General features: G+C 33.0%; 2 protein-coding genes and 1 long non-coding RNA gene across 10 annotated transcripts in view; 1 reads left to right on the top strand and 2 right to left on the bottom strand.

The window, feature by feature from the left end:
* Sarm (sterile alpha and armadillo motif) overlaps positions 1–27,210 on the bottom strand; it is a 121,202-nt gene that overhangs the window by 54,208 nt on the left and 39,784 nt on the right. For 2 of the 7 annotated variants that reach the window (XR_014434952.1, XM_083077902.1), the window contains exon 1: positions 337–504. The exons of 3 other annotated variants lie outside the window; for them this stretch is intronic. Coding sequence is in view for 1 of the 4 variants with exons in the window: in XM_083077906.1 (XP_082934032.1) it covers positions 17,400–17,474 (75 nt within the window). In the remaining 3 variants the exon portion in view is untranslated. Of the gene's footprint in view, positions 1–336; positions 521–17,399; positions 18,343–27,210 lie in introns of those variants that run through there. 2 more of the 7 variants (XM_083077906.1, XM_083077903.1) reach the window with 2 other exon arrangements.
* Positions 17,424–19,590, top strand: LOC145959255 (uncharacterized). The gene is made up of 2 exons (XR_014434955.1): positions 17,424–18,737; positions 19,146–19,590. It is a non-coding gene; the product is annotated as an uncharacterized LOC145959255 (long non-coding RNA).
* On the bottom strand, positions 21,323–26,009 carry LOC145959250 (uncharacterized). Of its 2 annotated transcripts, XR_014434953.1 has the most exons (6): positions 25,521–26,009; positions 24,917–25,227; positions 24,409–24,731; positions 23,663–23,908; positions 22,795–23,452; positions 21,323–21,503 (listed from the first exon to the last, which is right to left on the bottom strand). XR_014434953.1 is itself a non-coding variant. In XM_083077912.1 (5 exons), the coding sequence occupies exons 1-5, from the start codon at positions 25,949–25,951 to the stop codon at positions 23,162–23,164; spliced, it is 1,602 nt and encodes a 533-aa protein (XP_082934038.1). In that variant the 5' UTR covers positions 25,952–26,009; the 3' UTR covers positions 22,602–23,161. The 2 variants fall into 2 exon arrangements, 1 of the variants encoding a protein (XP_082934038.1); XM_083077912.1 differs by lacking the exon at positions 21,323–21,503 and having other exon boundaries at positions 22,602–23,452.

Genomic DNA, 27,210 nt, shown 5'->3' on the forward strand with positions numbered 1-27,210 from the left:
TTGACAGTGTTTAATTAAACGACACGATTGCACTAGCTACAGGTAATGATAATTAATATTATAATTTAATTGTTGGATTATATATACAAGCTTAAGATATCTTAACTATTATATTTTCTTTCAAGTGCTTCCTTCCAAGCAAATGTATAATATTTTATAACTACTCGTTATTGTTTTATAACTATTTTATAACTATTTTATAACTATTTCGTTATTGTGTATTAATTGTTATTTTTTATTTCGTTAAACTAAATAATTTTCAAGCTTTAAATTAGTATATTGAAGTTAGTGTTCATGACTAGTGAAAAATAAATGGAGAGAAAACCATGTCTGTACAGGGTAAAATCGCGATATTTAGAGGCAAACACACTCAAAAAAATTGCTGTTCACTGCGCAGGATTCGCGAGTATACTGTCGATTTGTAGGCGCGATCTCTTGATATCGTATCATCGAACTGATGATTCACACGTCCGTTGTCAACCGAGTTGGTGCGTCTACTAACGATGACGACCTTACGATGACGAGGAAGACCCGCTGTCGTTGCGACGATAATGATGGCGGTCGGAGATCAGCTGGTCTGTAGGAGGAGGAGGAGGAAGAGATAATGACGGTCAGGAGGGCCAGGTGTCACTTGAGGTAAAAAGATAGTGCCGGACTCGAGGGAGAAATACCTGGCATTCTTTACTTCTTCAATTTACTTCACTAAGGTGAATAAAGAAAATTAAAAGTTACAAAATTATTAGAAGATTACAAACAGTAATATAACAGTAATATAACAGTTATATAAGTATGATAAATTTATATAATTTTCCCTTTTTCTCTTATTTAAATTTATTTAATTATCAAGTAAGTTTAGCATTAATTATAAAATTGATTTTCCAATTTCGTCAATTCTTATTAATTACCTAAAACTATTCGAATGACTAGGTTCATTCTTTCGATGATGACGTAATCGCGACTGTACTACTATTGCAGCTAATCTTTCAATTATATTTGCATTTTGATGGACTGTAAATTTGCCTGAATCTGCCATTCTGAATGGAGGGGCTGTCATAATAGCGGTACACGTAATAGGCAGCTTCTTCTGAGAATCGTACGTGCGCGAATGATTCACCGCGTGTGTAGCTAAAGTGTGGAAGAGAGGAGGAGAATGATGTTCTCGGTAAAGGTATTCGGTGTGTAAATACGGGCAAATGTGCGGTTGCTTCGTCGAAGAAATTTCCCGAACGTCTCTCGGATTCAGTCCGATAAAAGGCCTCCGAAAGTGGGGTATTAAAAGATATTTATATATTATATTAACGAGAGAGCGAGAGAGAGAGAGAGAGAGAGAGAGAGAGAGAAATTAAATTCATGAAAAATTATTCTAAAAAATATTTTTTGACTCGATTTTTTCCCCAGTAATTCACGTCTTTTATATAATTTTTCATAAAAAAATTCAGATACAGTTTCTTTAATTTTGTATGCTTACTATTTTTATATTTATAATTATGATATGATTTTTATTTTCTCAATTAATTTTTCATATCTTTATTAATTCATTATTCTATTGTTATATATTTTTTTTTGACACGCACATCGTCTTTTACAATTTCATACATCGTACAATTTCATTCGTATATCGAGAATTCAAATGCGATTTCCGCACGATTCCTGATATGGCATTGCCATAAACACGAGCGGCGCCTCGTTAATCATGTTTTATTCCCGGATTCTTGGAATCGCGGACCGATTAACGTGTTATTTCTTTGCTCATTTATATTGTCGACGTAATCGACACAATCCATGTCGAGTCGATAGCGACACGTAATCAACGCACGCTAAATAAAGCCAATATCGGTGCACAATCCGTGATCGTTTCCTCTTATTAACCAAAGTTAGCGCGATCGCAAGCAGCCACTGGGGTCCATTCATTCAATCGATGACGTAAGAGAATGATCGTACTACCGTATGCCGTTGAATTGGACAGACAAAAGCAGGATCGTTAATTTTGAGATGCATCATCGATGATGCAACTTCTACTTCGATTCTCGTGTTTAATCATAGAATCAGAAATTTCTCATAAAAATACATTTTTTCAATATTTTAAAATGTTTCTTATCTTCAGAAAATGTTGTCCATCTAAAATGTTTAAAATTTAAAAAAATCTGCTAATTATTTATTATTTTTTTTAATTGACAATGAGAGACTTTCGTAATTAAATTTGATAAAGAAAAATTATTTCTGAGATATTTAAAATATAATATATTAAATGTTTCTCACACAAATAGAATATATATATTAATATTTTATCTTTTATTTATATTACTTTTATATTATTATTAATTAATTCAATAAAGTAAAACAATATCACAATATGCGAAATTTAATGAGATGAAAATTCTGTTATATAAATGGTATTATAATAAAATAATATAATAAAAATTAACATTAAAAATTCGTTTTATTTTTTCTTATTATTTATATAAATATTTATGAAAAATTGTACCGTGTGTATGAGTGTCGTGTGTATAAAAAAGAGAGAAAGAGCTTATTTGCGACATCTATTGACAATTCAAAAAGTTAAAACCCTGAACTTGAGAGAAGGACGACTAACAAATATGTTGATTAATGAAAGTTTTAGTTTCGCAACGTCCATTGGCAATTCAAAAGATCAAAACCCTGAACTTGAGAAGAACGACAAATGTTATATTTGCTATGTCGACCATCGCGACGGATTTTAATGACTCACTTTCAAAAGTCAAGGATGTCATAATTCTTATTGAAACACAAAAGAAGTCGTAACTAAGTCGCCGTTAATTACCCAATGTTATTTATAACGTTGCTACCAAAAAGCAATTTCGCATTTCGATCAAGATCTAACGAAGAAATTTCAGTGCCACGTAATATGTAAGCGGGCGAAAATGAAATTGAGCCTCTCAAAAATAAAATTGACTCATTTGGATGAATTTGAACATTCGTCACTTCCGGAAATATTGATTTATTGTTCCACTTTAAATCTCTCGCGCGTATCGATATATAAATATTTGTGTGCAATCAACGTCTCTCTTCAACTCGAAAAAATTGACAGACTGAAATATATATAAATATAATTTATATATATTTATAAATTTATATATTAAATATAATTTATTATAAATATGCAAGCTTTTTTATTTTTATTTATTTAAATAAATAAATAAATTCGTGGCTCGTTATCACATATCGATATAATAATAGAAATAATTATAAAAATTGCGAGAAACAACTGATTAAATTGATTTTGCATATGAAGCCAAAACGTGGCATAATTATCCGCACGAGCGAAAAGAGGCGAAGATTAAAAAACTCGTGAGAAAGATAGAGAGAGATATACCAGGTATACAACCTCCTCGGATCGATTGGACCGAATAGTTCGCATAGCATCCGGTGCGTCGAACCTCTCTGCCACCAATCCAAAGATCGCGCAAGGAGACAGGTAAACTTGCTCTCTTAGGATGCCGGGCATAACTCTGGGGAATTCTCTAGAAAATATACCTGTTTTTCTTTTTTCCGTTACCGCCCCAGGCATTTACCGCCCGAGGTATTTACCGCCCCAAGAATTTTCATTCTCAGATAATTATCTCCGATGCATCGCATCAGCTCATATGGATTCCCCCTAACCCCTTCCCTTACATCGCGCGCGCGCACTCGTGAAAACATATTATTTCCCTATTGTAAATGAATACTGCCGTGCAATACTGCTTTTTGCTGCGATTATAATATAAATAATATAGGAGAGAAATAAACGGCGTATATAATAAATAACTGCAAGTAATAATTAAAATAAACGCATATAATGAAGACTCAATGGAATAAAAATATGTAATGAATATATCAAATAAAATATAAAAGTTATGTACTTTAATAAATAATTAAATAATTAATAAATTTATTATCTCTAATATATTTATATAAAATTATACAAAATTTTATATAAAATTATATGGAATTATATAAAATATAATAACTATATAAATGACCGCAAAATAACTATATTGATAATTTTTATATAATATTATAATATTAAAATTAATAAATAATATTAAAATTTGTATATGATTTTTTATATAAAAATTATTAATAGTTTTGCGTTTATTTATTTGCGTTTATTATTTGCAGTTTTCGTAAAAAAGCACTTGAGAAAGAAGAATGAGCGAGTAAGAACGCCACACATATCGACGTGTTGAATTCGTTTCAGACATATTTGCGGGATCTCTCGCAGAAATTTAATTTAATCGTCTGTGCAGGCTTAAAAGCGCATCAATTTCCTCGCCGTTGCACTCGTTGCTCCTGGACGTGTTGCGTCTAAATCGAGATGCACTTCAATCGATCGATCGGTCGATTCGCAATTGAACTTGAGCGCTCGACGAGCTCGATGCATCGATCGAAAATAATGATGCAACGATCATTCGCGTAACGTATAAATAACACGTCGTAATAATCTCTATTATTTCTCTGTTGTTTCCGAACACGTTATTTTAATTGATATCTCAAGTTATGCGTGTATAATGCAAGCAACACAACGTAATGATACATAACGAGTCTCATAATAACCAGTCACACGCGTAACTCTATCTCGAGGCTCGCTATGAATCACGGTTCCTTATCAGAGGGTGCTTATGTACGTGGTTTTCTGCGAGGCGACGATAAGGTAGACCCGCGAGCATGAGAAGGGGAATAATATTTTCATTCGTGTCGCTATTTACGGCTGGGATCGTGGCTCTTTCGCGGGAAAGGATGATCCGTTTGCGAGGCGCGGGCGAAAGAGACCGAGTGAGTCATTAGACATTTCTTATTAATTACCTCGTCACACATTGAGCAACTTAATTACTTCTTACTCTTGCATTTCCGCGCGATAATGCATCGTGTATTTATCTCGAATATTTGAATCTGCAAGAATAATTTGCACCATCAGAGGTATCTCAATTAATAATCACGCATTAATTTAGAAAAAAGATATTGTTTACTTGTTATTGGCAATTTTTTAAGCTTATCATTTTTATACTAAACCAGAACAAATAAATGTAAATAAAAATAGTTTTTCTGCAAGAATAATTTGCACTATCAGAGATATCTCAATTAATAATCACGCATTAATTTAGAAAAAAGATATTGTTTACTTGTTATTGGCAATTTTTTAAGCTTATCATTTTTATACTAAACCAGAACAAATAAATGTAAATAAAAATAGTTTTTCTGCAAGAATAATTTGCACTATCAGAGATATCTCAATTAATAATCACGCATTAATTTAGAAAAAAAATTGTTTATTGGTTATTGATAATTTTTTAAGTTTGTAATTTTATCATTTTTATACTAAACCAGAACAAATAAATGTAAATAAAAATAGTTTTTGAATTATGGATATTTTCAAGCATAAGTAGAGCTATTCACTAGAAATATAGCTTGAATCATCACGATTTCGTGAAATATAATATGTTCTCTCTCTCTCTCTCTTTCTCTCTCTCGTTTACTAAAATATTTTTTCAAACTGATAATCTAGTATTTAATTTTTTTCCAAATGAATAGATATGAATAGATATGAATAGATATCTAGCATACAGTACAGGTTTATACAGGTGATCGTACGAGTTGTCAGGTCGGTGAGTCACGCGACGCGTGTATCTCTGAGATATCTTTGCATACTTGAAGAGGCAGCTCTAAGACAAGAGACGAGTGATTCATCTCGATAGGCGTCTCTTTTTTTTCTCTCCCCCTCTCTCTTTCTCTTTCCGTGTTATCTGTCATGCGAAAAATTCATCGCAATCGCGACTATGCAAATATGCTGAAAATACGCATTATGTCATAGCTGCGACGAAATCATCTGTTAATTATATATTTATCGATGACTCGCAGAAATCACAGTCAAAATCTTTGTGCGCCTGTATAAATTATATGAATCATAGAGATTTCTTTAAAAATGTAAATATGATAAGAATCTCTCATTTCGAAAATTTATTAATATCTAAAAATAGCGAGGTAATCTCGAATCAATCGGAGCATTAATTGTGCAATTAAAATGTGCAAATTGTTCCTACAATTAATCGTATAATTTGATCTTTTAATTAAATCTTTTAAATAAATTTAATTTGAAAGACTGCAAAAAATCACTGTTAACTAAAATCAGAAATAAAAATAATCTATTATAATTATAAAAAAATCGATTTATGCTGGTCCTCAGATGCATAATAAAATCCAGAGAGATAATTCGATAACTTTAATTATCAACCAATTTTCTCCTAATTCTTTGCGATTTCTTCGTGAAAATTTTTCAGAAAGTCTTAAAACAAATCTTTTTTTAAATTCTTTGAACTCGTGCAAGATAAATCTCTTTCGCAAGAGAATCTCGTTGCGAAATCTTTATATTAAAGACTGGCATCCGTTGAAAATCAAACAAACAAGCTACGTATTTTAATGCACATTTCGCGCTAAACTGTTCGGGACGATCGGAGCAGACTTGAATGAACGAGAGGATGAATGAAAGACTCGTGAATCATTCGAGCAGGAAGTTCAAGGTCGCCAGTTACGATACCGAGAGAAGCGCGCGCTTATATCGTATTGTACGTTATCAAGAACACGCAATGCGTGCGGTCATTTGACATCCTTCTGCTTCGAACTCGGGAAAAAGGTCAATCACCCCGCTCGTTAGCTTGCCGAGGAAAGGGGAACGCACTTGCCAATCATACTTGCAATTAAAGAAAAAATGAACGCATTTTCCAGAAGTTATTTTACAGATTTTTGAAACGTATGCACGTATTTCAAAAATATCTTGGAAACATTCTGTGTAAAAATTAATATAAATTTCGAAAAGAATTTTGGAAATATTTTTGGAAGACGAAAATTTAATTATCACCTTTTACTTTGGATAAGTCTATTATAGCTCTATTATTAAAAATATTTTAAAAATTATCTGTTTTAAGTGTTCTAAAAAATATTCTGCACATAAAAAAATATATATGCATTTTGAAAATATCCTGAAATGTTCTGAAAATACATTCTGCAAACATCCTGAGTAATATTCTTTCAATATAAAATAGATAATTATTAACTATTTTTCTGAAGAGTTGTTATTCCAGTTATTATTCCAGATAATAATTATCTTTTTATATTATTATTTAATAATAACTGGATTAATAACTCTTCGGAGAAATTCTGCAAAGTTCATATTAAAAAAAACGGTAATCACCAAGCATGTAATATCCGTCAAAGAGATTAAAAGACGATAAGACACGAAGACCGCCTTTGACGTCGCGTGCAAGAAGGCAATTGCTCTCGTCATCGATCTCGATGTATCGCAATTTCCAAAAGAAACTTTCGTTGAGGGCGATAATATCGAAGGGGCAGAAATTTGGCCGCGATGACTCACGCCACTCGTGCATGGAAACACAGTGAACGAGACAACACGACACGCGGGGTACGCGGGCTCCCAGTTAGTCGGGGTCCAGGACAACCTCGGGCGGCGAATGCCGATGAGTCACGAAGGAATTCCAGCCTCGCGAGCACGGTTAAGCCCTGTAAAAGCGAGACAGAGAGAGAGGGAAGTCTAGAATCTCCTTCCCCCAACCTCTCACCTCTAAAGCTCGAGGCTATTGCGTACCTGTGCGTGTCTATCGACGATGCGTACTCGATCGATACTGCCAAGCAAAGTTCACTGCTGCTCTTTGTGAATATTTATATTTACGTTACATATATCGCTTTGATGAGAAAGAGAGAGATCAGACAACTTGGCGAGCGATAGTCCATTGACCTTCGCGTATAAATACAACGCAATTTACATCACGCATCTATTTTGTGTCTTTGTGTATCTTTTTTTTTACGATATCACATATGTAATGTGATTGGAAAAAATGAGACACACAATTAAAACATTATTTTGTAGTCGTTTTAAACTCGGAATTATCTTTTAATTACGTGTGAATTTGCACTCGAAATTATGAGGATAATTAGGAAATCATTTTGATTCTGTACAGGTAGGAAAAAATACTTGAGCAATTCACGTTGGCGCGAGAGATGTATCATCGAGCGTACTCGCGAAAGGGTGCGGATGCATGCGTAACGTACGCATCGTCTTCACGATGACTCATCGCGACTTTGCGAAAGCGGAATGCCCGGGTCCTGCCTTGCGTGTCGTTACATTGTGCGTACATGACAGTACTACGGATAGCTGCACCGTTATGATGACCAGACAACTTGGCGAGCGATAAGTCCATCGACTTTCACATACAAATACGACACAATTGAATCAAACGCTTTCCTAATAAAAATTATATACCCAAGCTAAAAAATTAAGACGATATCAGGTGTCAATTTTGTGACGTAACGTTCAGCTCCGATTTTTATTATCGCATAGAACGAAGCTTCTCACGCCTCCTGCAAATTTAACCTTGCAACAAGGAAATATATAAATTCTTTTTTTCTATAAATTTTTTTCTTTTTCCGGAGGGAAAGAAGTTCACGCTTATCTGGCTCGAAAGAGGTCCTTTGGAGAGTCATTCGCGCCGACGCGAAAAATCGGCGCGAATCGGCGACTCGGTCGATCGCGAAAGAAAAAAAATACGCATTTGTACAAACCCAGACGACAGGATTCGTCGCGGCACAAAGGACTCTCCGGCAAAAAAACGGCGGAGATCCAGTCTACCGACGATTCAGATGGAAATTAAAGGTGCACTCACCTGAAACAGAAAAAAACGATACTTTTTTAGTCGCGCGACGAATTACAATATGAATAGGCGAGACGAGATACATCGGATCCCTTTTAATCACGAGACCCCGATATTCTACACCCACCTCCGCGGGCGTCACGCGACGACCAGAAATTAAACGGATTATATCGATGATGGAAGGCACTTTTTCTCTACTTTTTATCTGCAAACTAAATTATAGCGATAGACGATCAGCGAATCGAAATTTATTTACGAATTAACCTGGCAGATATAGTATATCTGATGTCTGATGTGCGAAATATGTCTATAAAAGTATAGCATAATAATAATAAAGCAACAAATTTTCAATACAAAAATAATAAACATTATATTTATATCGTAATTATTTTACATATTTTATATGTATATATTTCAGGAAAATAAAAAATATATAAAAATACACAAAACCTTGGAAATTTCATTATATTTGTATGTGTAAATTTATATCTTTTAATATGTTTTAATACTTTTAATTTATATCTTTTAATTTAAAATTATTATGTAAATTATTTAATACATGTAAATTAATAAATTATTTAATACATTTAGAATTATATTCATCCTGTTCCTTCATATCGCGATTTTCTATCCGAATATCAGACAAGGCACAGTAAGAAAAAAAAAAAAAATTATCGATTGCACTCGGATAGTTACATTCAACGAGGCTTGTTTCTTTAATTGTGAATAACAAACGCGTCGGAGTAACGGTTGTATCATCATTTGCCAAACAGCTCGTACATATTTACCGAATGGCAGAAGAAGCGGGACGATGAGAACAAAGAGACGAATGCGAGGAAAGTGCGTGGGCGTCGTTAATCAGCGACGGCGCCACTCGAGGCGGATTATCAACCTGCGAGTCTCGAGGTGCGTCGATAAAAATTTGCAGCAAAGAAGGTGTAGGAAAAAGACGAGGGGAAAACCAGTGAGAAATGAGATCCTGTAAACCGTTCGCGATGTAAACGACCGCGCGATCGCGCTCGGTTACGTCAGGAACTCGCTGTCGCACTCGAAGCGCATATGCAACGAGACACCTGATACATAGAAACTTATCGACGTGATTCGCAAGCATCGTCTAATATCTGTTTACCGTTAAATAACGGTGCTAGGTTGACACTGTCAAAATAAACGAAAAATTATTTCTTTATTTTTATCCAAATATTATTAATCAATTGTTCACATTTATTTTACATATATAAATAATATAAATAAATATATATATATATATATATAATATATAATTAAATAATAAATAATATATAAATTAAATAATATATAATTAAATAATAATACAATAATAATAATATAATAATGTATAAATAATTATATAAATAATATATAATTATATATAAATAATATAAATAATCGTAATAAATAATAAACCATAATAAATCGTAATAAATAATAAATCATAATAAATAATAAATATTAAATATAAAATTAATTCAATTCTTTTCTTTTGTTTTTAATTTTTTTCCAAGGTGAACAAAAAAACGATACATTTTTTTTAGACAAATGTGGACAAATTGCGAATAATCGAATGCCATATCTTATAAAAATTTGCATTTCAATTGTTGAATTATTGTCAATTGTTGTGTGTCAGTTTCATAGACCTTGTGGAAAGGAAGATGATGACGAAGATCGATTAATATGATCGCAGGAAAAGTTTATACGAAACGAGTTATGCCAGTACATCAGAATACTGATTTACTATGCAAAACGCCTGCAGAATCGTTAATCCTTACAAAGTGCGAGATAGATGCGCCGTTAAATGATTCCTTCGTCCGCAAGGACACAAGTCAATTACTTTTTTCATCCGACTTATGTCTTTTATTGTCATTCTGCATTTAATATCGGTGATCTTTAGGGTATAATAAATTCGATGACGCAAAAAATTCTTTCGAAATAGCATGTAATAAATTTTTTTGCATCTCAATTAAAAACAATTAAATATAATTATATTATATAAGCACGCACTTAGATGCTATTATCAAATCTGATTGAAAAATAATGAGAAAAATGCTAATTTAAACTAATGTATAGAAAAATTTTAATCATTATTTCTATATATCTTTATCTCTTTTCCTTTTTAATTCTAAATACCTGTAAATATTTTTAAATATCTGTTTTTAAGATTATAATATCAATATAATTTTTTGATTATCTTTGAATTAATGGTACTTAATTTGATCGAAAATCATCAAATTCTATCTTCATTAATCTCAAACTTTTAATAAATGTTTATTATATTTTATAATCAATAAAAATAAATCATACAAATCATTTTTCTTCTAAAAAAAATCCTGAAGGTAGAAAGCTAATCACTAAAAAATATAAAATGCCACAAAAAACATCCTTGAGAAATCGTTCTAAAATCTCGCAGCGATTTTAGTATGTGTCAATATTATTACGTTCAAAAATAAATACGAAAACATCAGTGAGACGATGACGTCTAAGTTCCTTCAGAAATTCTGCTTCGAAAAGCCGGTTATTTTCGACATTCCGTTATTACACGTGTAATCGTAATCTTAATGTAATCTTAAATGATACGAGCACCAACTGCAATGCTAACGGGATGCACTTTAATACGGGCTTATCGTTCTTATAGAAAGAATGCTAGATAAACATGTATTTACGCGCAGATTCTAATTAATTAAAAATAACTTCGATAATATTGCACTTAATTGCGCGGATTTACACGAAACGTTCTCGATACCCAAGTACCGATGCGAATAGAATCCTAAGTTTAAGCATTTAGATTTAATACAAGTCGCTAAATTTTAAAATAAAATTATATAAAATAAAATAAAATTGTCAAATAAATTAAAAGCTAATAATTTAATTTTTTGTTTTATACATGTTATAGAACAGCGTATAAGCATGAAATGCATATTGCTAAATATAACCGACAATATTTCCTTTTTTTTCTGAAACCGATGATTCAGGAATGACATTTTCTCGTCGGAGTCGGAGACGCGCACGTGTCAGGTTGCGCATGATTTGCGTGACATTTCTGCGACAACAGAAATACGATTCGATAGCTAAGCTACATGTCGTGAAGGCGATATTCGATGCCACGGCGACCGACCAATCGGTTAGCTAGCCAGATTTACATGGTATCACGAGACGATACCTATCCGATATGTGTGAGCAGTCATGTGAGAGTATATTTAACATATACACGTGCGAATAAGGCGGACTCGTTTCTCTGGCGAAATTAATAAATGACTTCAAAAATGCTGATTTCTCCAGCGATGCAAAGTAATTTTTTTTAACTGTTTCTAAGATACAGATTTTACAAAGTGACCTTTCAAAAAGAATATTTCGATGACTGATATTCATTATTTTTTATCATGTATTTCATAATAATTATAGATTTTATCACTCTCTGATTATTAGCTCTGCTTGTTCAGCTTGGATATTAATTACATTAATAAATTGCTTGATAATTCTCCCCATCACGTATAAAAATCGAATTAAATACCAAACACATTGGATAATTTTAAAATATTACGTTTACGTAAACGCAAGCGTTTATATAAACGTATTAAATGTTAATGAAGATCAAGAATATATGCTAATTTTAGAACGCTATTCATGTTATATCAATCATTCTTGCTTACTTTCATATAGATTCCATGAAGATTTAAGCTTTCTAATGATATTTTCGTTTTCTCCAAATATCAAATTATTTATGACGTTTTAGAAAGTTACGGTTTAATATTTCTGAAGTAATATATTTCTAAATAAATTTTTGAAAGTTTCACAAATAATTATATTAATGCTCCAATTTAGTTTCCAAGCGATAATAATCATAAGTTTATGTAGATGATTATTCAAAAGAGAGAGAGAATTAATCAGGAATGCAATAATTATATTATAATCATTAAATGTAAATATTAGATACAAAATCTCTAGATCGTCTCGTCGATTATTTCACATTACTCACAAATTAAACGCATCCGGTTTCCGATCCAATATAGAAAAACTGAAGGAAATTGATTTTATAAGAAGCGATTAGATCCCCGGAAATATCTTCGATGTATTATTAATATATCCTTTCGGATGACAAATAAAGTAATAAGAAATAAAGAGTAACCGCCTATGATATGATATTTCCGTTGTATTTCTATCGAAATCATTTAGAAACAATTGTATTACAATTGCCTATTTAACAAATCATTTCCGTTTTTATAATTTTAATTATAATATATATACATTAATTTTATTATATAATCATAAGAGAGTTAACAGAAAGAAAATTAGAAGCTATATAATAATCTGCAGCAAATAATTTTTAAAATTTTCGAATAAATTTTGTGCTAATAACATTGTAAATTTATCATATAAATGGTCTTCTTCAATTTATAGGTTGCATAATAATCATAGCGTTAAGTTTACGTAAACGGTCGCTCAAATAAAAATTCACCACTCACTGTAATTACAATAATCTCTAATGAGAGAAAATGTTATACATTAAAAAATAATTGACTTATATAAAACAAATTGATTATGCGATGAAAAACAATTCTCAATTCCTATTAAAACAGAAACCAGGGAGAGATGATTAAAAAATATATATACGTTTCTACAAAACGAAAAAACAACACTTCGTCTCCCAACTCTCGGCAATTTAGCGCGAGTTATACTTAATGACCAACTGCTTGATTGTCTCAACGAGATTACTACCTTCGTCAATTTCTTGTTTTACACGTGCTCACCTCGAGGGTACAGGATAACGGAAAAGATAGAGAAGATATCTCGCCTAAAGATAAAGTCGTAATTAAAAGAAAATTTAAAGACAACAATTTTCTGATTGATTCGATATTATCAATTTTTCCTTTCTAAAAAAAAAATATATTATGTCGATATTCGAAAATCTTGAAGTGCATTGTTGCCTCTTATCGAAGTGTAAATAAATGTAATATTTTTATTTTAGAAAATTTAAATAGAACGGATTAATTAAGTAAAACTTAACAGAAAAATTTTATAAAAACGGTGCAATATATATATTTATTAGATGAATGGTAAAAACATGATCAAAAAATTTCTATATAAATAATTGATTATTGTTATCGCTTATTTAAACATAATCAATATATTTGGAAGAAGTTTTTGTCCATATAAAAGACTATTCTAATATTTTAACATTTTTCTCGCAAATTAAAACGCTTCTGGACAAAGACAGAGAATGAAGAGAATCAGAGAATGAAAGAGAGAGAGTGCAAGGAGAAAAGATCCGAGAGTGCCGCCTACGGAGAGCGGATGCCGGGTCGGCGGGGTCACCTCTCCAGCAAAATGAATCTTTTATGCCTCTCTTATATCGGAGTCGCTTTTATGGTGTTCTTTCGCGCGTCCTCGAGAACGCTCTGTTCTTTCTCCAGACTCGATGGAAAAAGTCAGGTCGGCTGGTTCATCGATTAATTTGACGACTAAAGGAAATCAGGAGCAGGAATTGAATTTATTCCGAATGTGAAAAAAGAAAAATTTACACAATATTTGAATGACAGACTATTTAGCAAGTCATAAAAATTATGAAAATTATAAAATTCCAAGTATTAAATATAAATCTTGCTATTTTTAAAATTTATATCATATATATAAATCTTAATTTGATATTAAATAATTGTTAAATTAAATTAGATGAACCTTGAATTTTTTATGTGAAATTTTAAATTGTACATTTATAAATTTGAGGAAAAATCTGTAAATTTGAAATTTAATTATATATTTTTAGATTAATAAATACTTGTTAGTTACATGAATTTTTTATATTATTTGAATGTTATACGCGTATAAAATTATTACTTAAAACTGTATAAAATTATTACTTATAAAAAATATGATTTCAGATAATATTTTCCGAGCAAAAACGGAAGAAAAGGAGAAATAAGTTTATCTTGAAAATAAATACAGACGCATAGAGTATTTGTACTATCGCCTCCAGGACTTAAATTATGAATGACTAGAGGAACTAGTATGACAGGCTAAAAAAGGGTGATTAATGTGAGCTTTGGGAGGAAGCAGCCGCGGCCTACAAAAATTCTCGGCTTCCTTCGGGCTATTTCGGACACGAGCCGCGACGGCTTTCCTAATTCGAGGTCTCGCTTCGCGTGAAAGAGCGAAACGCCGCCACAGGCATCTCAGCATCTCCTCCCTCGCTCTCTTTTCCTCTCTCGCGAACGGTACATTGATATTAATGTCATCCCAACGGCCATGAGGCATTCTTAATGAGAGCGATCGTCGCTCGTGCCACGAGCTATCCTTATTCCTTCTTCAATTCAACAATGCGACTCCACGTGTCCCATGTCGCCTTTTAATTCCCTGCCAAAAAAGGCTGCTAATCATGTCTCCAAGCAATTATAGACGGAATTCTTAGTAACATTTTTTATTTCTTTTTTTACCAGAAATTATATATATTATAAAAGAAACTATTTTTTTTATATATTTTATACTTAAAGCAACTCTTGGTTATATAAAGTATTTTAAATGGGACGCACGGCCTTATTCGCCGATCATAAGTCTTTAAATTAAAAGAAATGTCGCGAGATATCGATATCCTTCTTCTGTTTTATACAATAGAAGATTTTAAAAAATTTCTCTTTAATTGCTAAAAATTTTTAACTATGAAAAATCACGTTATACATCAATTATTTTTTTTATATTAAAATATGTATTGTGTTGCATATATATTCTTTATATTAAAAATGTCACATGCATATATATATTATAAAAATCCTCTCTTACTATAATATAAATTGAATATCTCGTTATTTCAACAACAATGATTAGCATAGAATAGAATTGTTATTAACGACATATTACGATAAAACTGAATAAAAAATAATAGAGAATGAAAGAGAACGCTTTAACGAAGCCGGACGAGATGAGACAAGTGCTTTTCTACGAGGAAATCACTCTAAATATAACGAGACCTAAATACAACGTTGCAGCGCGAAATTACAACAGTCCGCAAGGAAACTATACTACATACTTGAAGATACATCTCGTAATTCTCTCAGTCTATCATGCGAATTTCTTCTCATCGTGTGATTAATTCAGTAATATTAATACGGATTTATAGCTAGAGATAATGAAACATCTTTAATACATCATGTCAAGGTAAACAGCATAGACAAATTAATAGCTGTATTATAGAAAATATCTAAATTGCATATAACTAATATATTCTGTGAACTAAATACTCAATAAATTATGAATGGTATAAAATATTTATACATAATATATTGATACTAAAGATATCAGAATATATGAATGAAATATGAATGAAACTTATTCAATATTAAATACTAAAATATCAAAAAATGTTTAATTAATAAATGATGTTGAAAAAATGTCGGGAAAATAAATGCATTTTTCATTTTAATAAGAATTTATTTTTTAATTTGTGTAATTGATTAAATTGATTTAACACGAGTTATATTAAAAATCTTGCAAATTTTTTCCATCGAGAATACATTCTGAATAAAAGCAATTTATTCTCCAGTATTGTCGACCTTTAAGAGAATCGTACAAAGATGCTAGTCTCGAATCGTGCAAAGATTATTTTTGCGCATTAGCATGTATATTCAGGAGGAAAAAGTTGTTTTGTATCAACACAAGAAATATGTAATTGACGTTTTCATTTCGCGATAAATAAAACGAGACGTCTGTAATTCTTAGTGATGTTTGCGTTGACGGAAAAAAGAAGTCTCGTTTTCGCAGCTGCGAAGAGACGAGAGTTTAATAAACTAGCAGAGAGAGGAGTTTTGCGGTTCGTCGCCATTACATAAGTTACTACCAGCTGTTCGCTGAATTCGGCATCAACCAAAAAAAGATTGCAGCTCGCCGAGCATACATAAATGTAGCAACGTGCCAAAAATATCGTCGTGAAAAATATATCGTAGCAACGTGTCTGCTATTTCCTTCGCTTCATCCCCCTAATTATTTTTAAGAGAAAAACTCGTCGTGTGTATTGCACTTTGAAAAAAATAGCCACAGTTTATTATTCGATTCAGTTTCGAACCGTGATTCGGCGATCGGTTTATAGCCCGACAAGTTTTTAACGATGTGCTGCATGTCATTTTACATATTAACGATATAAAATATTTTTAGAGCTGAATTTTTATTCAGATCGATTTCGAATCTTTTTTTTATATAAATAAAATATAAATAAAAATAAATATATAAATAAATTTAATATATAAATAAAATATCGACTTGATGCCTTCTAAATTATAAGTCCATGAAAATAACGAGTTATTGCAAACTAAATTTTACAGATAGAGTAAGCAGATTTCTTTTCAATTTAAGCAATTACAATTGTAGGATTTTAAATGTTAAGACACTGTTTTTTAGAAATATGTAAAATTTCTTATATCTTAAAAAGTTAATTTAAATACTAAATTATGATTCCAAAGTATATATAAGCGAATATAAATTTTTATTAAAAATAATAGTTAGGGATTTGGCTCAAATAAATAAATAAATAGAAATTAAAAAAAAAAATAAAAATAAAATCAAAATCAAAATCAAAATTAAATGAAAATTAAATTTTAATTTTTAAATTTTTATTATTAAAGAATTAAACTTGATTTTATAGGATCTGATTAATTAAACTCGATTAATTAAACTTTTGATTATAGGATATAATACATCTTGTCGCGTATGAGATCTTTTTACCTTGGTGTGAAACCCCGAGAAGAAGGTACGTAGCGGCGCGGAATACGACGACATGTTGATCTTGTTGACGACCATTGTTATGCTAGCTGCTTATTAGCTGGACTTCCCCCTCGCGATTCAAAGTCCGAAGTCTTCTCTCATCCAGTCGACGACGTTGCTCGTCTTCCGTGTAACATTGACGTGATACCTCGCGCCAAGAACAACACGTTCGTTCTCGTCTCTATCAAACGTCTCTATCAAACGTACTTATCCGCACGCTTCGTCTCGAGGTATTGCAACCATTTCAAGAATTTTATCGAAGTACGTTCGGCTGAGGAAATCATCGGCAATTCGAGGAATCTTTGATAAACCAGGATCTTGATCGTCAACGTAAACTCAACAAAGAGGCTAGTAAGTAATTCCCGTTATCAAAGTCCGTGTCATCTCCTCCACTAAAGAGTGTCTTGATCGAAATATATCTAGCTAGTTCCAAGTTCGATGTGTACAATAATACCGAATAAGGATCAAGGCTCGAGAATATCTTGAAGAGTCTGTGAAAGTAGAGATTACATCTATCTCTCCAGGATTGACACACACTGGAAATAGAATAGATTTCCTCTTCAAGCGTCACTCCAAAATCCGTTTACTTAGGAGCTTGTCAAACAGATCCCGCCTTTAAAGATCGCAAAGTCGGCGATCAGCTGCTAAAGGCCCCTATCAAGCCTCTTATTTTCGTTTCTGTCCAAAATGCCGATAAAAAATTCTCCTCGAGGGACTTTCGTGAACCTCCCAAAGAGAGTAAGCGAAAATCGATAATTGATTTCCAGGATCTCGCGCTTATCTTCGCGCATTCGATCGAAGATCAAAGAGATCTCCCTATTGACAGCACTCAAAGGAGACCCAAAGAGGCGAACTGGTAGCAGCGACAGACCGTGCACCTTCGAGATGGACGCGCGCAAGAATACTGAAGGAGAGTGCCTCGGCGGCGATGTTATATATAGCCTCCCTACTCCAGGGGACCAAAACGAACGGGGCCCTCTTCAGGGGGACACCGGATAGCGGCGATTGTTACCGTGACCTTCGAACTTCGGAGGGATGTGTCGCAGGATACCCTGAGGAGGAATAGAGCGCCGATCATTGGAAGCTGGACAGGATGAGAACGTCGTGGTAGGATCGGTGACGAGATCGATTCGCTACTCGCGACGAGATCGATTCGATTTGAGCGCGAAAATGTCAATGTCAGCGGAACAGTGGGGGATGTTACGAATATACGAGGGTGACAAGAGTTCCCCTTTGTAAGCATGCGTAGAACGAACGAAATCGCTGAACATGTCGAGCATGATGGAACAATTTGCATTAGTAAGCAAGTATTATTTTGTACGATTTTTTTTTTCATTTTAGCATCATAATTTTAAAAATATAATTTTCGCAGAAAATACTTAATTGGAATTTTTTTTTAATTGATAATGATTTTATAGAGTCGCCGATATGATGATATACGCTTTCAAAATGCAACGAGTTTGTGTTCATGTTATTTACTATTCTGTCATATGTTTCAAAATTCAACTGAGAATTATCCTTTATTAAAGAGATATTTCGTTTATTTGCTTTGTGTGACGTGTACATTTAATTTTTTTAAAAATTCAATTTGTTTAGTTCCTGGAACGAATATAATTCGTTCGAAAAGTGAAATTTTATTTAATGATACGTTCCTCGAACCACACATGTGTCACAATGTCGCGTATACATCCGTAACATTTTTTGCAGATAAACTTTAGAGAGGAGCGCGAACATGATGATTCTTCACCGTCTTTTCCGGGAAAACCTCTCTTTTAGAAACTTCACGATAGAAAAGTCTCTAAGGGATTTTCGGGGGAGATAAATGATGACTTCGATAAATTACATTTGATTAAGGAGGTCAAGGAATTATACACGTGTTTTTTTCCGCTAATACAAAATTCTGACGAAGCATCGCGACGAAATTGGAACGGAAGCGAATTCCCTTGTGGTCAGTGACATATGGTGTGATCGATGGCGAAATCCGGAAAAACATGTGATAAATATACGCATGAGACAAAAATATATACATCGTATTGCATTTATTGCGATGAATAGAGATTAAATCTCGCTATAATTAATTCACTAAATAAACAATTTTTGTATAAAATTATTTATTATTTGAAATAATGTTAATTATACTTATTTATATAAACATTTACCTAATTAATTTATTTAAAAAGGATATCTAAACAGAAACATTTTCCGTATCTATTCCAAGAATCGAGAATTTTACATTTTACGCGGCAGATCCTGTTGTCAGGAAGATCGACAACGTAGACGACTAGTAGGCGTCGATGAATCAGGGTCGGGCGTCTCGACGACATTAATTCCGGACGACGACGACAGCTCTTATTTGCGACGAGCGTTCCGGAAAGAAAACGATAAGCGGCAAACGGGAAGTGAAAAGGAAGCACAGCGACAACGAGTTGGGCGTGCATTCATATACTCCTGTATGCATTTAAATGTTACACAGTTATCAAATATATCTTTCGGATAAAAAAAAGTAGGATTGAGAAAAATGTATTTTTTCTCGAGAAAAATTCTTATAATTGCAAATTTTTAATATTTAGCATTTCAAATAATTCTTGGTTTACTTGATATTTAAAAAAAACACAATTATTTTCGAATTTCGAAAACTCAAAGAATACTATTTGATTTCTTTTATAATTTTATATAATCTTATTATCACAAAAGATATAAAATTTCTGTTGCACATAGCTAGTTTCAAAGCTAATGACCTTAAGTAAAATTTTTATAGACCCAACAAAAAAACAGAAAAATCTAGAATATCAAATTATTCGTGACGATTAGATCGATGATTACATCTGACACAATATGCCGTAATATTTGCCTCATCTTTTGTATTCTTTCACCTCCAATCGATTATTGTTCGAATTTCAAACTGGACGCGTAATTCAAGCCATTAAACCAATCATGATTATCTTATGAATTATTTATTCAGTAATAGGGACAATTACGACGAATTTCGTCTTTGAATATAAAAGAGATGTTTCAATGGAAGAGCATTCTTCTTGAAGCAGGCCAAGGCTATATTTTTCGATCATGAAAATCATTTCTTCCTCGCCCTTTCCAGCTTTAATTTAAAGCTAGGCTAATTTTGATATTTTATATATTATATTTTATATATTATAATATAAAATAAAGTCTTTTTTCTTTTCTTAATTATAATATAAATAGTAAAATTATAATAAAATATAAAAGTAAAATTATTTTATTACTTTAATTAGATTAAGAAATTATAAAATTGTTATATATAGACAATTATAAAAAAATTTTATTTATTCTATTACACATGTATGATAACATCGGCCTTTCTACAAAAAGACTTAACTATTATAAAGATTTTTAACTAAAATTTTTTAGTCGAATTTTTATGAAAAGCCTTCTTATATTTTTTTGTAAAAGGATTAAATTTATAAAAACTTGCAACATATATATGAATAATTATTTTGTTTCATACTTCACATTTCGAGCAGATAACTTTTTCTCTTATTCTTTCACTATTTATTCTCTTATTGTACCAGAATTTTTCGAGTCTTGTAGGAAAAATATTTTTCCCTGTCTAACTAAGCATCGCATATTTTACGAATGTTTTCCTACAAACAAAATAAAAGGAGATTTCAAATGTTATTTGCACAAAGTTGAAGAATAATATAATCACAAAGAAGGAGAGAGATGAGAGGATTGTTAATCGTACGTAACACGCGTGATGGATGTGAATTGCTCTCGGTGGCAATAATTTGCGTCTTTTTCCTGTCTTCCCTGCTGCTTCCTCCTCTCCCTCACCTGCTCGATCCAGCTGTTTACTTATGTAATGCTTGTGCAATAATTAACGGCATTTAAGCAATTGACTTGCCCGCGGCAAGAATCGTGGCGGTCCCACGATGGCGAATAAAAGAAATAAAGGAAGAATAAGAAATACTGTTTTACGCGTCTTTTCTCGGCCAACTTGTCGAGCTTGACATTGCGGAGGTAAGATTTATGCCATCGCGTTACGTCGCGACGTTTCCGTTTGACATTTCTCATAACTCTCGAGATATTTATCTATAATAATTACGTTAGATGTACGTGAGGATTAAAAAAAAATAGGATATGTTACAAACGTCCCACAAAATTATTTTGCTAATTATAAATTTAATTAATTAAATAGTTCGATTAAAGATTGAATTAATATATAATTACTTCGATTAGAAATTGATTTAATTAAATCTTATTTTTGATCGAAAAAATCATTAAGTATTAAGCGAATTATTAAAATATGCATATTAATTGCAATCAGTTATTAAGTGCGTGAATTAATGTAATAAAAAAAATCTTTACAGCTTAGATTTTTTTAACTATAATAAATATAATATAATACATACACTAAAATGAAATATTCACACATATAATGAACTATAATAATAGAAAGAACATATAATCATATCAAATATATATAAAAAATATAATTATGATATTATATATAATTGAGAGTATTGTAGGGTAAATAAAGTAATTTCGCGAGACGCGAAATAATAATCATAAATAAAATACGCGATAAAATACGAGAGAGAATCAATCAACAATCTTTCTCTTTCTCTTGCTCTGGACGTAAAGTTATAGCAAATTTATTACAAATGAAATTTAGTCACGACTTTATTGTTTTATGTTCTCAGAAAGAAGGCGCTACAGAGCACACACAAACGAAGGCTGCAAAAGCAACGGAAAAATTTCAAAATGATTATCATGGATAAAATAAATAAATGCTACTACAGTATTTATCATAGGATTAATTAGAAAAAAAACAATATAAAGCAATTTGTCCCAAAAGTTCAATGCACAATTAATTGCAGAGAAAATTGTCTCCTAAAATAAAATTTATTCGTTATTGATGCAATCGACGCGCAAAATAAATAACTTAATACGTAATATCGTTTTCTATGCATCTTAAATTTAAATCTTTGTAAGAGTTAAATTAAGTAAATAATTATAGTAAATTTTTTTTAAGAAATTATAAGGATATTATAAATTAAAAAATTAATTATATAAATTAGAATTATGAATCGAATTAAAATTAAATTCTATTAAATTAGAGAAATTACATTAAAAATTATAGACTTAATTGAATTTTGAAGTTTAAGATAAAGACATATAACCTCTTAGAATTTTTTTTAGTGCATTATAATTCGATAAAGAATTAAATAAAATTTCGAACGAAACGTATTTTTTCGCTGGCTTTTTTCATTTTTATTTTCTCGCGAATATTTCGGCGCGGTTTAGTCGGAATCAAAATTGGCAGCAGAATAGCTGCGCTTTATAACTTCTACGAGCTGGTTTAGTATTTCGCCAAACTTACGCAAACACGCTGTGCCAAGCACACCGAGTAAATCGCACGTTGGCGATCGCTGCCAAAACATGCGGAGAATGTAAATGTTGTGGAACGCGAATTCCATATGGCAAAAATTTGCATAATTCTTTTTGAACCTTATAAATCGTCAACTTTTGTTTTCACGCTTTTATAAATATTATCACAAGAAAGTGTTTTAATGCTATGTTATAAATGCATTTTTCTTGTAAAGACGTAATCATTGAAAAAAATTAATATTTCTATTAAGTAAATCTATTTTTTAACAATTATTTATAAATATAATGTATTTTTTTAAAATATATTTCCGTGAGAGTTATTCTGATTATATAGGAACAGATTATTAGATCCTTTTAAATTAATAAAAAGGATAAACGTCATTTCCTTCAAATTCCTCATCTTCTTCCTCTTCTTCATAATCTTCTTCTTCTTCTTCTTCTTCATCCTCATAAAGTGCTTCTTGCTCGTCCGGTGCTAATAGTATCACATCCTCGGCTCCTTCAGGGAAATATTCCGTTAACATTCCTTGTGCTTCTTCGTCAACCTCTGTCACGAAGAACGGCCCGATGCTGGCGAAAGCAAGGAAAGCTTCTTCGCTGATCCTTCGAATTATCACTACGAACACCTCGTCGCCAGTTTTGTACTTCACCTTTCGTAAATAATTCTTTTGCAAATTTTCTATCGTGAATTGTATCATCAAATTATGATAGAAAAGAATAATATATTTAATCCTCATTAATTTTATCGAAATTGTAATATTAAATTACGGCAAAAAAAGATTATATATATAATTTAATATAGCAAGTTTTATCGGATTATTTGTCGTAATTATAATAGAAAAAACAGAGAGATGAAGCACCTTGTTTTCGAAATCTTCGGGCGAAGATGCGAGGCGTCTCGCGTGAGGCGGTTGATCGAACTCGAAGACGCCAAAGTGTTCGATAGCGTCGCGATATTTTTCATATGTATCTCGCACGACGCCGAATTTCGACGCGTCAAACTTGAAGGCGCACAATGGTAAGGGAGGTACCGGCTCTTCGTAAGGATGAGTCTTCTCCATGTAAGCCGGAAACAGTGTCTTGAAGACGTGAACTTTGCTTCTAGCCTGGAAGCGGTAGCCCGGATATCGTGTTGTCAATATCACAATTTGCAATAAATTTTCAATAAAAATAATATCCTTCGTTTGGGAAAACATTTTTTGTAATGAATATAATTTGTATGAGAAATTATTTATGATTATATTTTTTATTATTTATCGTTATATCAAATTAATCAAAATTTGATAAATAAATTGAATAAAATTTAATAAAATAAAATAGCCTAGGAGTGGTAGTCCGAATATTGTGTTGTCAATATTACAATTTGTAATAAATTTCCAATAAAAATAATATCCTTCCTTTGGAAAAACAATTTTTGTAGTGAATATAATTTGCATGAGAATTATTTATGATTATTATATTTTTTGTTATTTATCGTTATATCAAATTAATCAAAATTTGATAAATAAATTGAATAAAATTTAATAAAATAAAATAAAATAAAATAAAATTTGATTTTAATCTGTATAGATAATTTTAATTAATTTTCAATTAATATCTTCCGTACTTGAGGAGGTACCCAAGCGGCGGGATGCACGCGTCGCACATCGCCTTCAATTTTTGGGTCCGGTTCGTGCACGTACACGTGTCTCTTGATGTAAGGCACGTTATCATACGTCGGTCGAGACAAAGGCGCGCCAGCTTCAGTTCCTATAAGTGGAGGTGGCTGCGTCGTGATGATGCTGATGAGATAATTCTCGACGTCGTCGATTGCGCGAATCGGACATTTCATCGAATTACGTTCCGGACATTCGTGCGGATGCACCGGCCAATCCGGATGCGGCGGTTTGCCTTTCAGCCTCATCGCCATGCACTTCCCATCGGTCAGTCCTGAAGAATTCGCAATTTTTCTCGTTTCTTTTTTTTTTTTAATCCCGAGGTGAGAATGTTTCATGAAGATGCGATCAAGGGTAGAAAATTTGATTAATATTACAGGATAATATATTTTAGTACTCGAAGCTAGGGAGTCAATTATTATGTCAGATCTCGTGGCTATCTTGTTTACTGTGATGCACCTTTTATCAATTCCTTGGTGATGTCGATGCCACTCTCGACAAACATCCTCTCGATCGTGTCCTCATTTAACTGAATACGCAGCTCCTCCTGCACGTCGAAGCACTGTCTGAAGAGATCCTGTACGAGCTCCGTATACGGTGGACTCTGCCACTTGTCCCGCGATCTGCCACGCTCGTCCTTGAAGACCCACGGGTAAAGCACCAGCACCGTTTTCTCGCATAGCTCGACTACCATTTGCGCCATAAATCGCTCGTATCTTTCCAGCCTCTCGGCCTCTTCTCTCGCCTGTTTCTTCTCCTGCAACGCTCGCCTTTTCGGAGACAACTTTGCATGATATGCAATACACGCGATTTCGCCTTCTTCTCTTTCTTTTTTGATAACCGCGAAAGCTTTATTAATCTCGCGGCGATATCGCGAGATAGCCTCGAGTATGTTTGAGTAAAAATATCGCGGGGATTTAAGACAGAAATTTAGAATACGCAAAGTTATCTAGTTTGCAAAATATTGTTTAATCTCGCTAATCTATCTCGCGATCATCAGAATATATTATTAAGATTAGACTCCTGATTTTTTCTTTCTGTAAAATCAATTTTCTCTCATCACCTAATGACTTCCTGGTCCTGCCATCGAGCTTCCTCCTCGGGGGCCCGTTCGCACACATCGAGTCGCCACTTGGGAGTTTCCAAGTGCTGTACCCTCCTTATCTCGTTCATCACCAGCTTCCGCAGACGCGGACAGTGCGCTCCAAACATCAGATTCACCATTTTACCATCTTGTAGGAACATCCAAGCGGGCTCGCTTCGACCACGGAATCTCGCCAAGTCGTCGACGTCGTCGTTACGTGCGATCGCGTAATCCACCGCGTCGCCTACCTCTATCTTGATCTTCTTCAGGGTACTCGCCATGGCAGCGCACGGCCCGCTCCAGTCCGAGTACACGTCCACGACGATCAGGCCCGGACAGCTCAATAACTGTCGCCATTCCTCGTCGGTGCTCACTTCGACTTGCAAAACCCCGGGCCCAGCCTTCTTCATGATATCTCGCCACGAATTATTTCGGGAATTCACGAGGAGACAAATATTCTCGCCAACTGCGTGAAGTGTCGCTCGAGTGCGAGTGTCGATAGCGATCTCTAAAACGATTCTTCCGAGACGTTCAAATGGACCAAAATATCTCGAGTGTATTTCTTTGATATACGATGATAATTTAACATCTCATACAGCACAGAACATTGTTGTAACATTGCAGCAATATTACAATGTTGCTGCGATATTGCTGTAATATTACAACAATGTTGCGGCAATATTACAGTGTTGCTGCGATATTGCTGTAATGTTACAACAATGTTGCGGCAATATTACAGTGTTGCTGCGATATTGCTGTAATGTTACAACAACGTCGTGGCAATATTACAATGTTGCTGCGATATTACTGTAATGTTACAACAATATTACAGTGTTGCTGCAATATTACTGTAATGTTACAACAATGTTGCGGCAATATTACAGTGTTGCTGCGATATTGCTGTAATGTTACAACAACGTCGCGGCAATATTACAATGTTGCTGCGATATTACTGTAATGTTACAACAATATTATAGTGTTGCTGCAATATTACTGTAATGTTACAACAATGTTGCGGCAAATATTACAGTGTTGCTGCGATATTGCTGTAATGTTACAACAATGTTGCGGCAATATTACAATGTTGCTGCGATATTACTGTAATGTTACAACAATGTTGCGGCAATATTACAATGTTGCTGCAATATTGCTGTAATGTTACAACAATGTTTTGTGCTGTATGGGATGTGTCATGACATTTTCGATTATGCATTTTTCACTCAGACGGTCTCCAGAATTTTTTAATATTTAAATATATGATTCTTAACGACTATTAAAAATGTTACATATTTTAAATGATATCGTTATATTTTATATCCTATTTCAAACGGTATTACAATAAAGTTCTCGAAGGTATATTTATAATGATTAATACGCCGAAACGACGACTTCAGTTCCCTCGCACGTTTTGCAGATACGCAATTGCGGATGCAAATTGGTCGAAAAAACGACGCTTGTTCCAGCGGCGCGCGAGATAACGAGCTCGATATTGCCTCGCTCGAGCGTGAAGGGGCCGACTTGTATGTTTCTCGTGCGCGTAAAGATGAGAGGCGAAAAGAGAGGAGCGCAGGAAAGAGAGATCGGGGCCGCCGATAGTGTCAGCGTCGGCTCCGCGCACTTATGACCGCGGCGGCGACGTCGTTTAGGTTTACGTCCTTAATTCACGTCC

Source organism: Camponotus vicinus, unplaced genomic scaffold (genome assembly GCF_025532165.1).
Source record: "Camponotus vicinus isolate PSW18456_S1 unplaced genomic scaffold, iyCamVici1.0 SCAF_1, whole genome shotgun sequence".
Classification (NCBI taxonomy): domain Eukaryota; kingdom Metazoa; phylum Arthropoda; class Insecta; order Hymenoptera; family Formicidae; genus Camponotus; species Camponotus vicinus.

What these genes read in the sequence shown, in the direction of transcription:
- LOC145959250 (XM_083077912.1), bottom strand. Translation starts at nt 25,951, where the DNA reads ATGAAGAAGGCTGGGCCCGGGGTTTTGCAAGTCGAAGTGAGCACCGAC. An exon ending in CACCAAGGAATTGATAAAAG is followed by an intron (nt 24,732 to 24,916) that starts GTGCATCACAGT and finishes CGAATTCTTCAG; the next exon opens with GACTGACCGATGGGAAGTGC. An exon ending in CCGAAGATTTCGAAAACAAG is followed by an intron (nt 23,453 to 23,662) that starts GTGCTTCATCTC and finishes TATTTACGAAAG; the next exon opens with GTGAAGTACAAAACTGGCGA.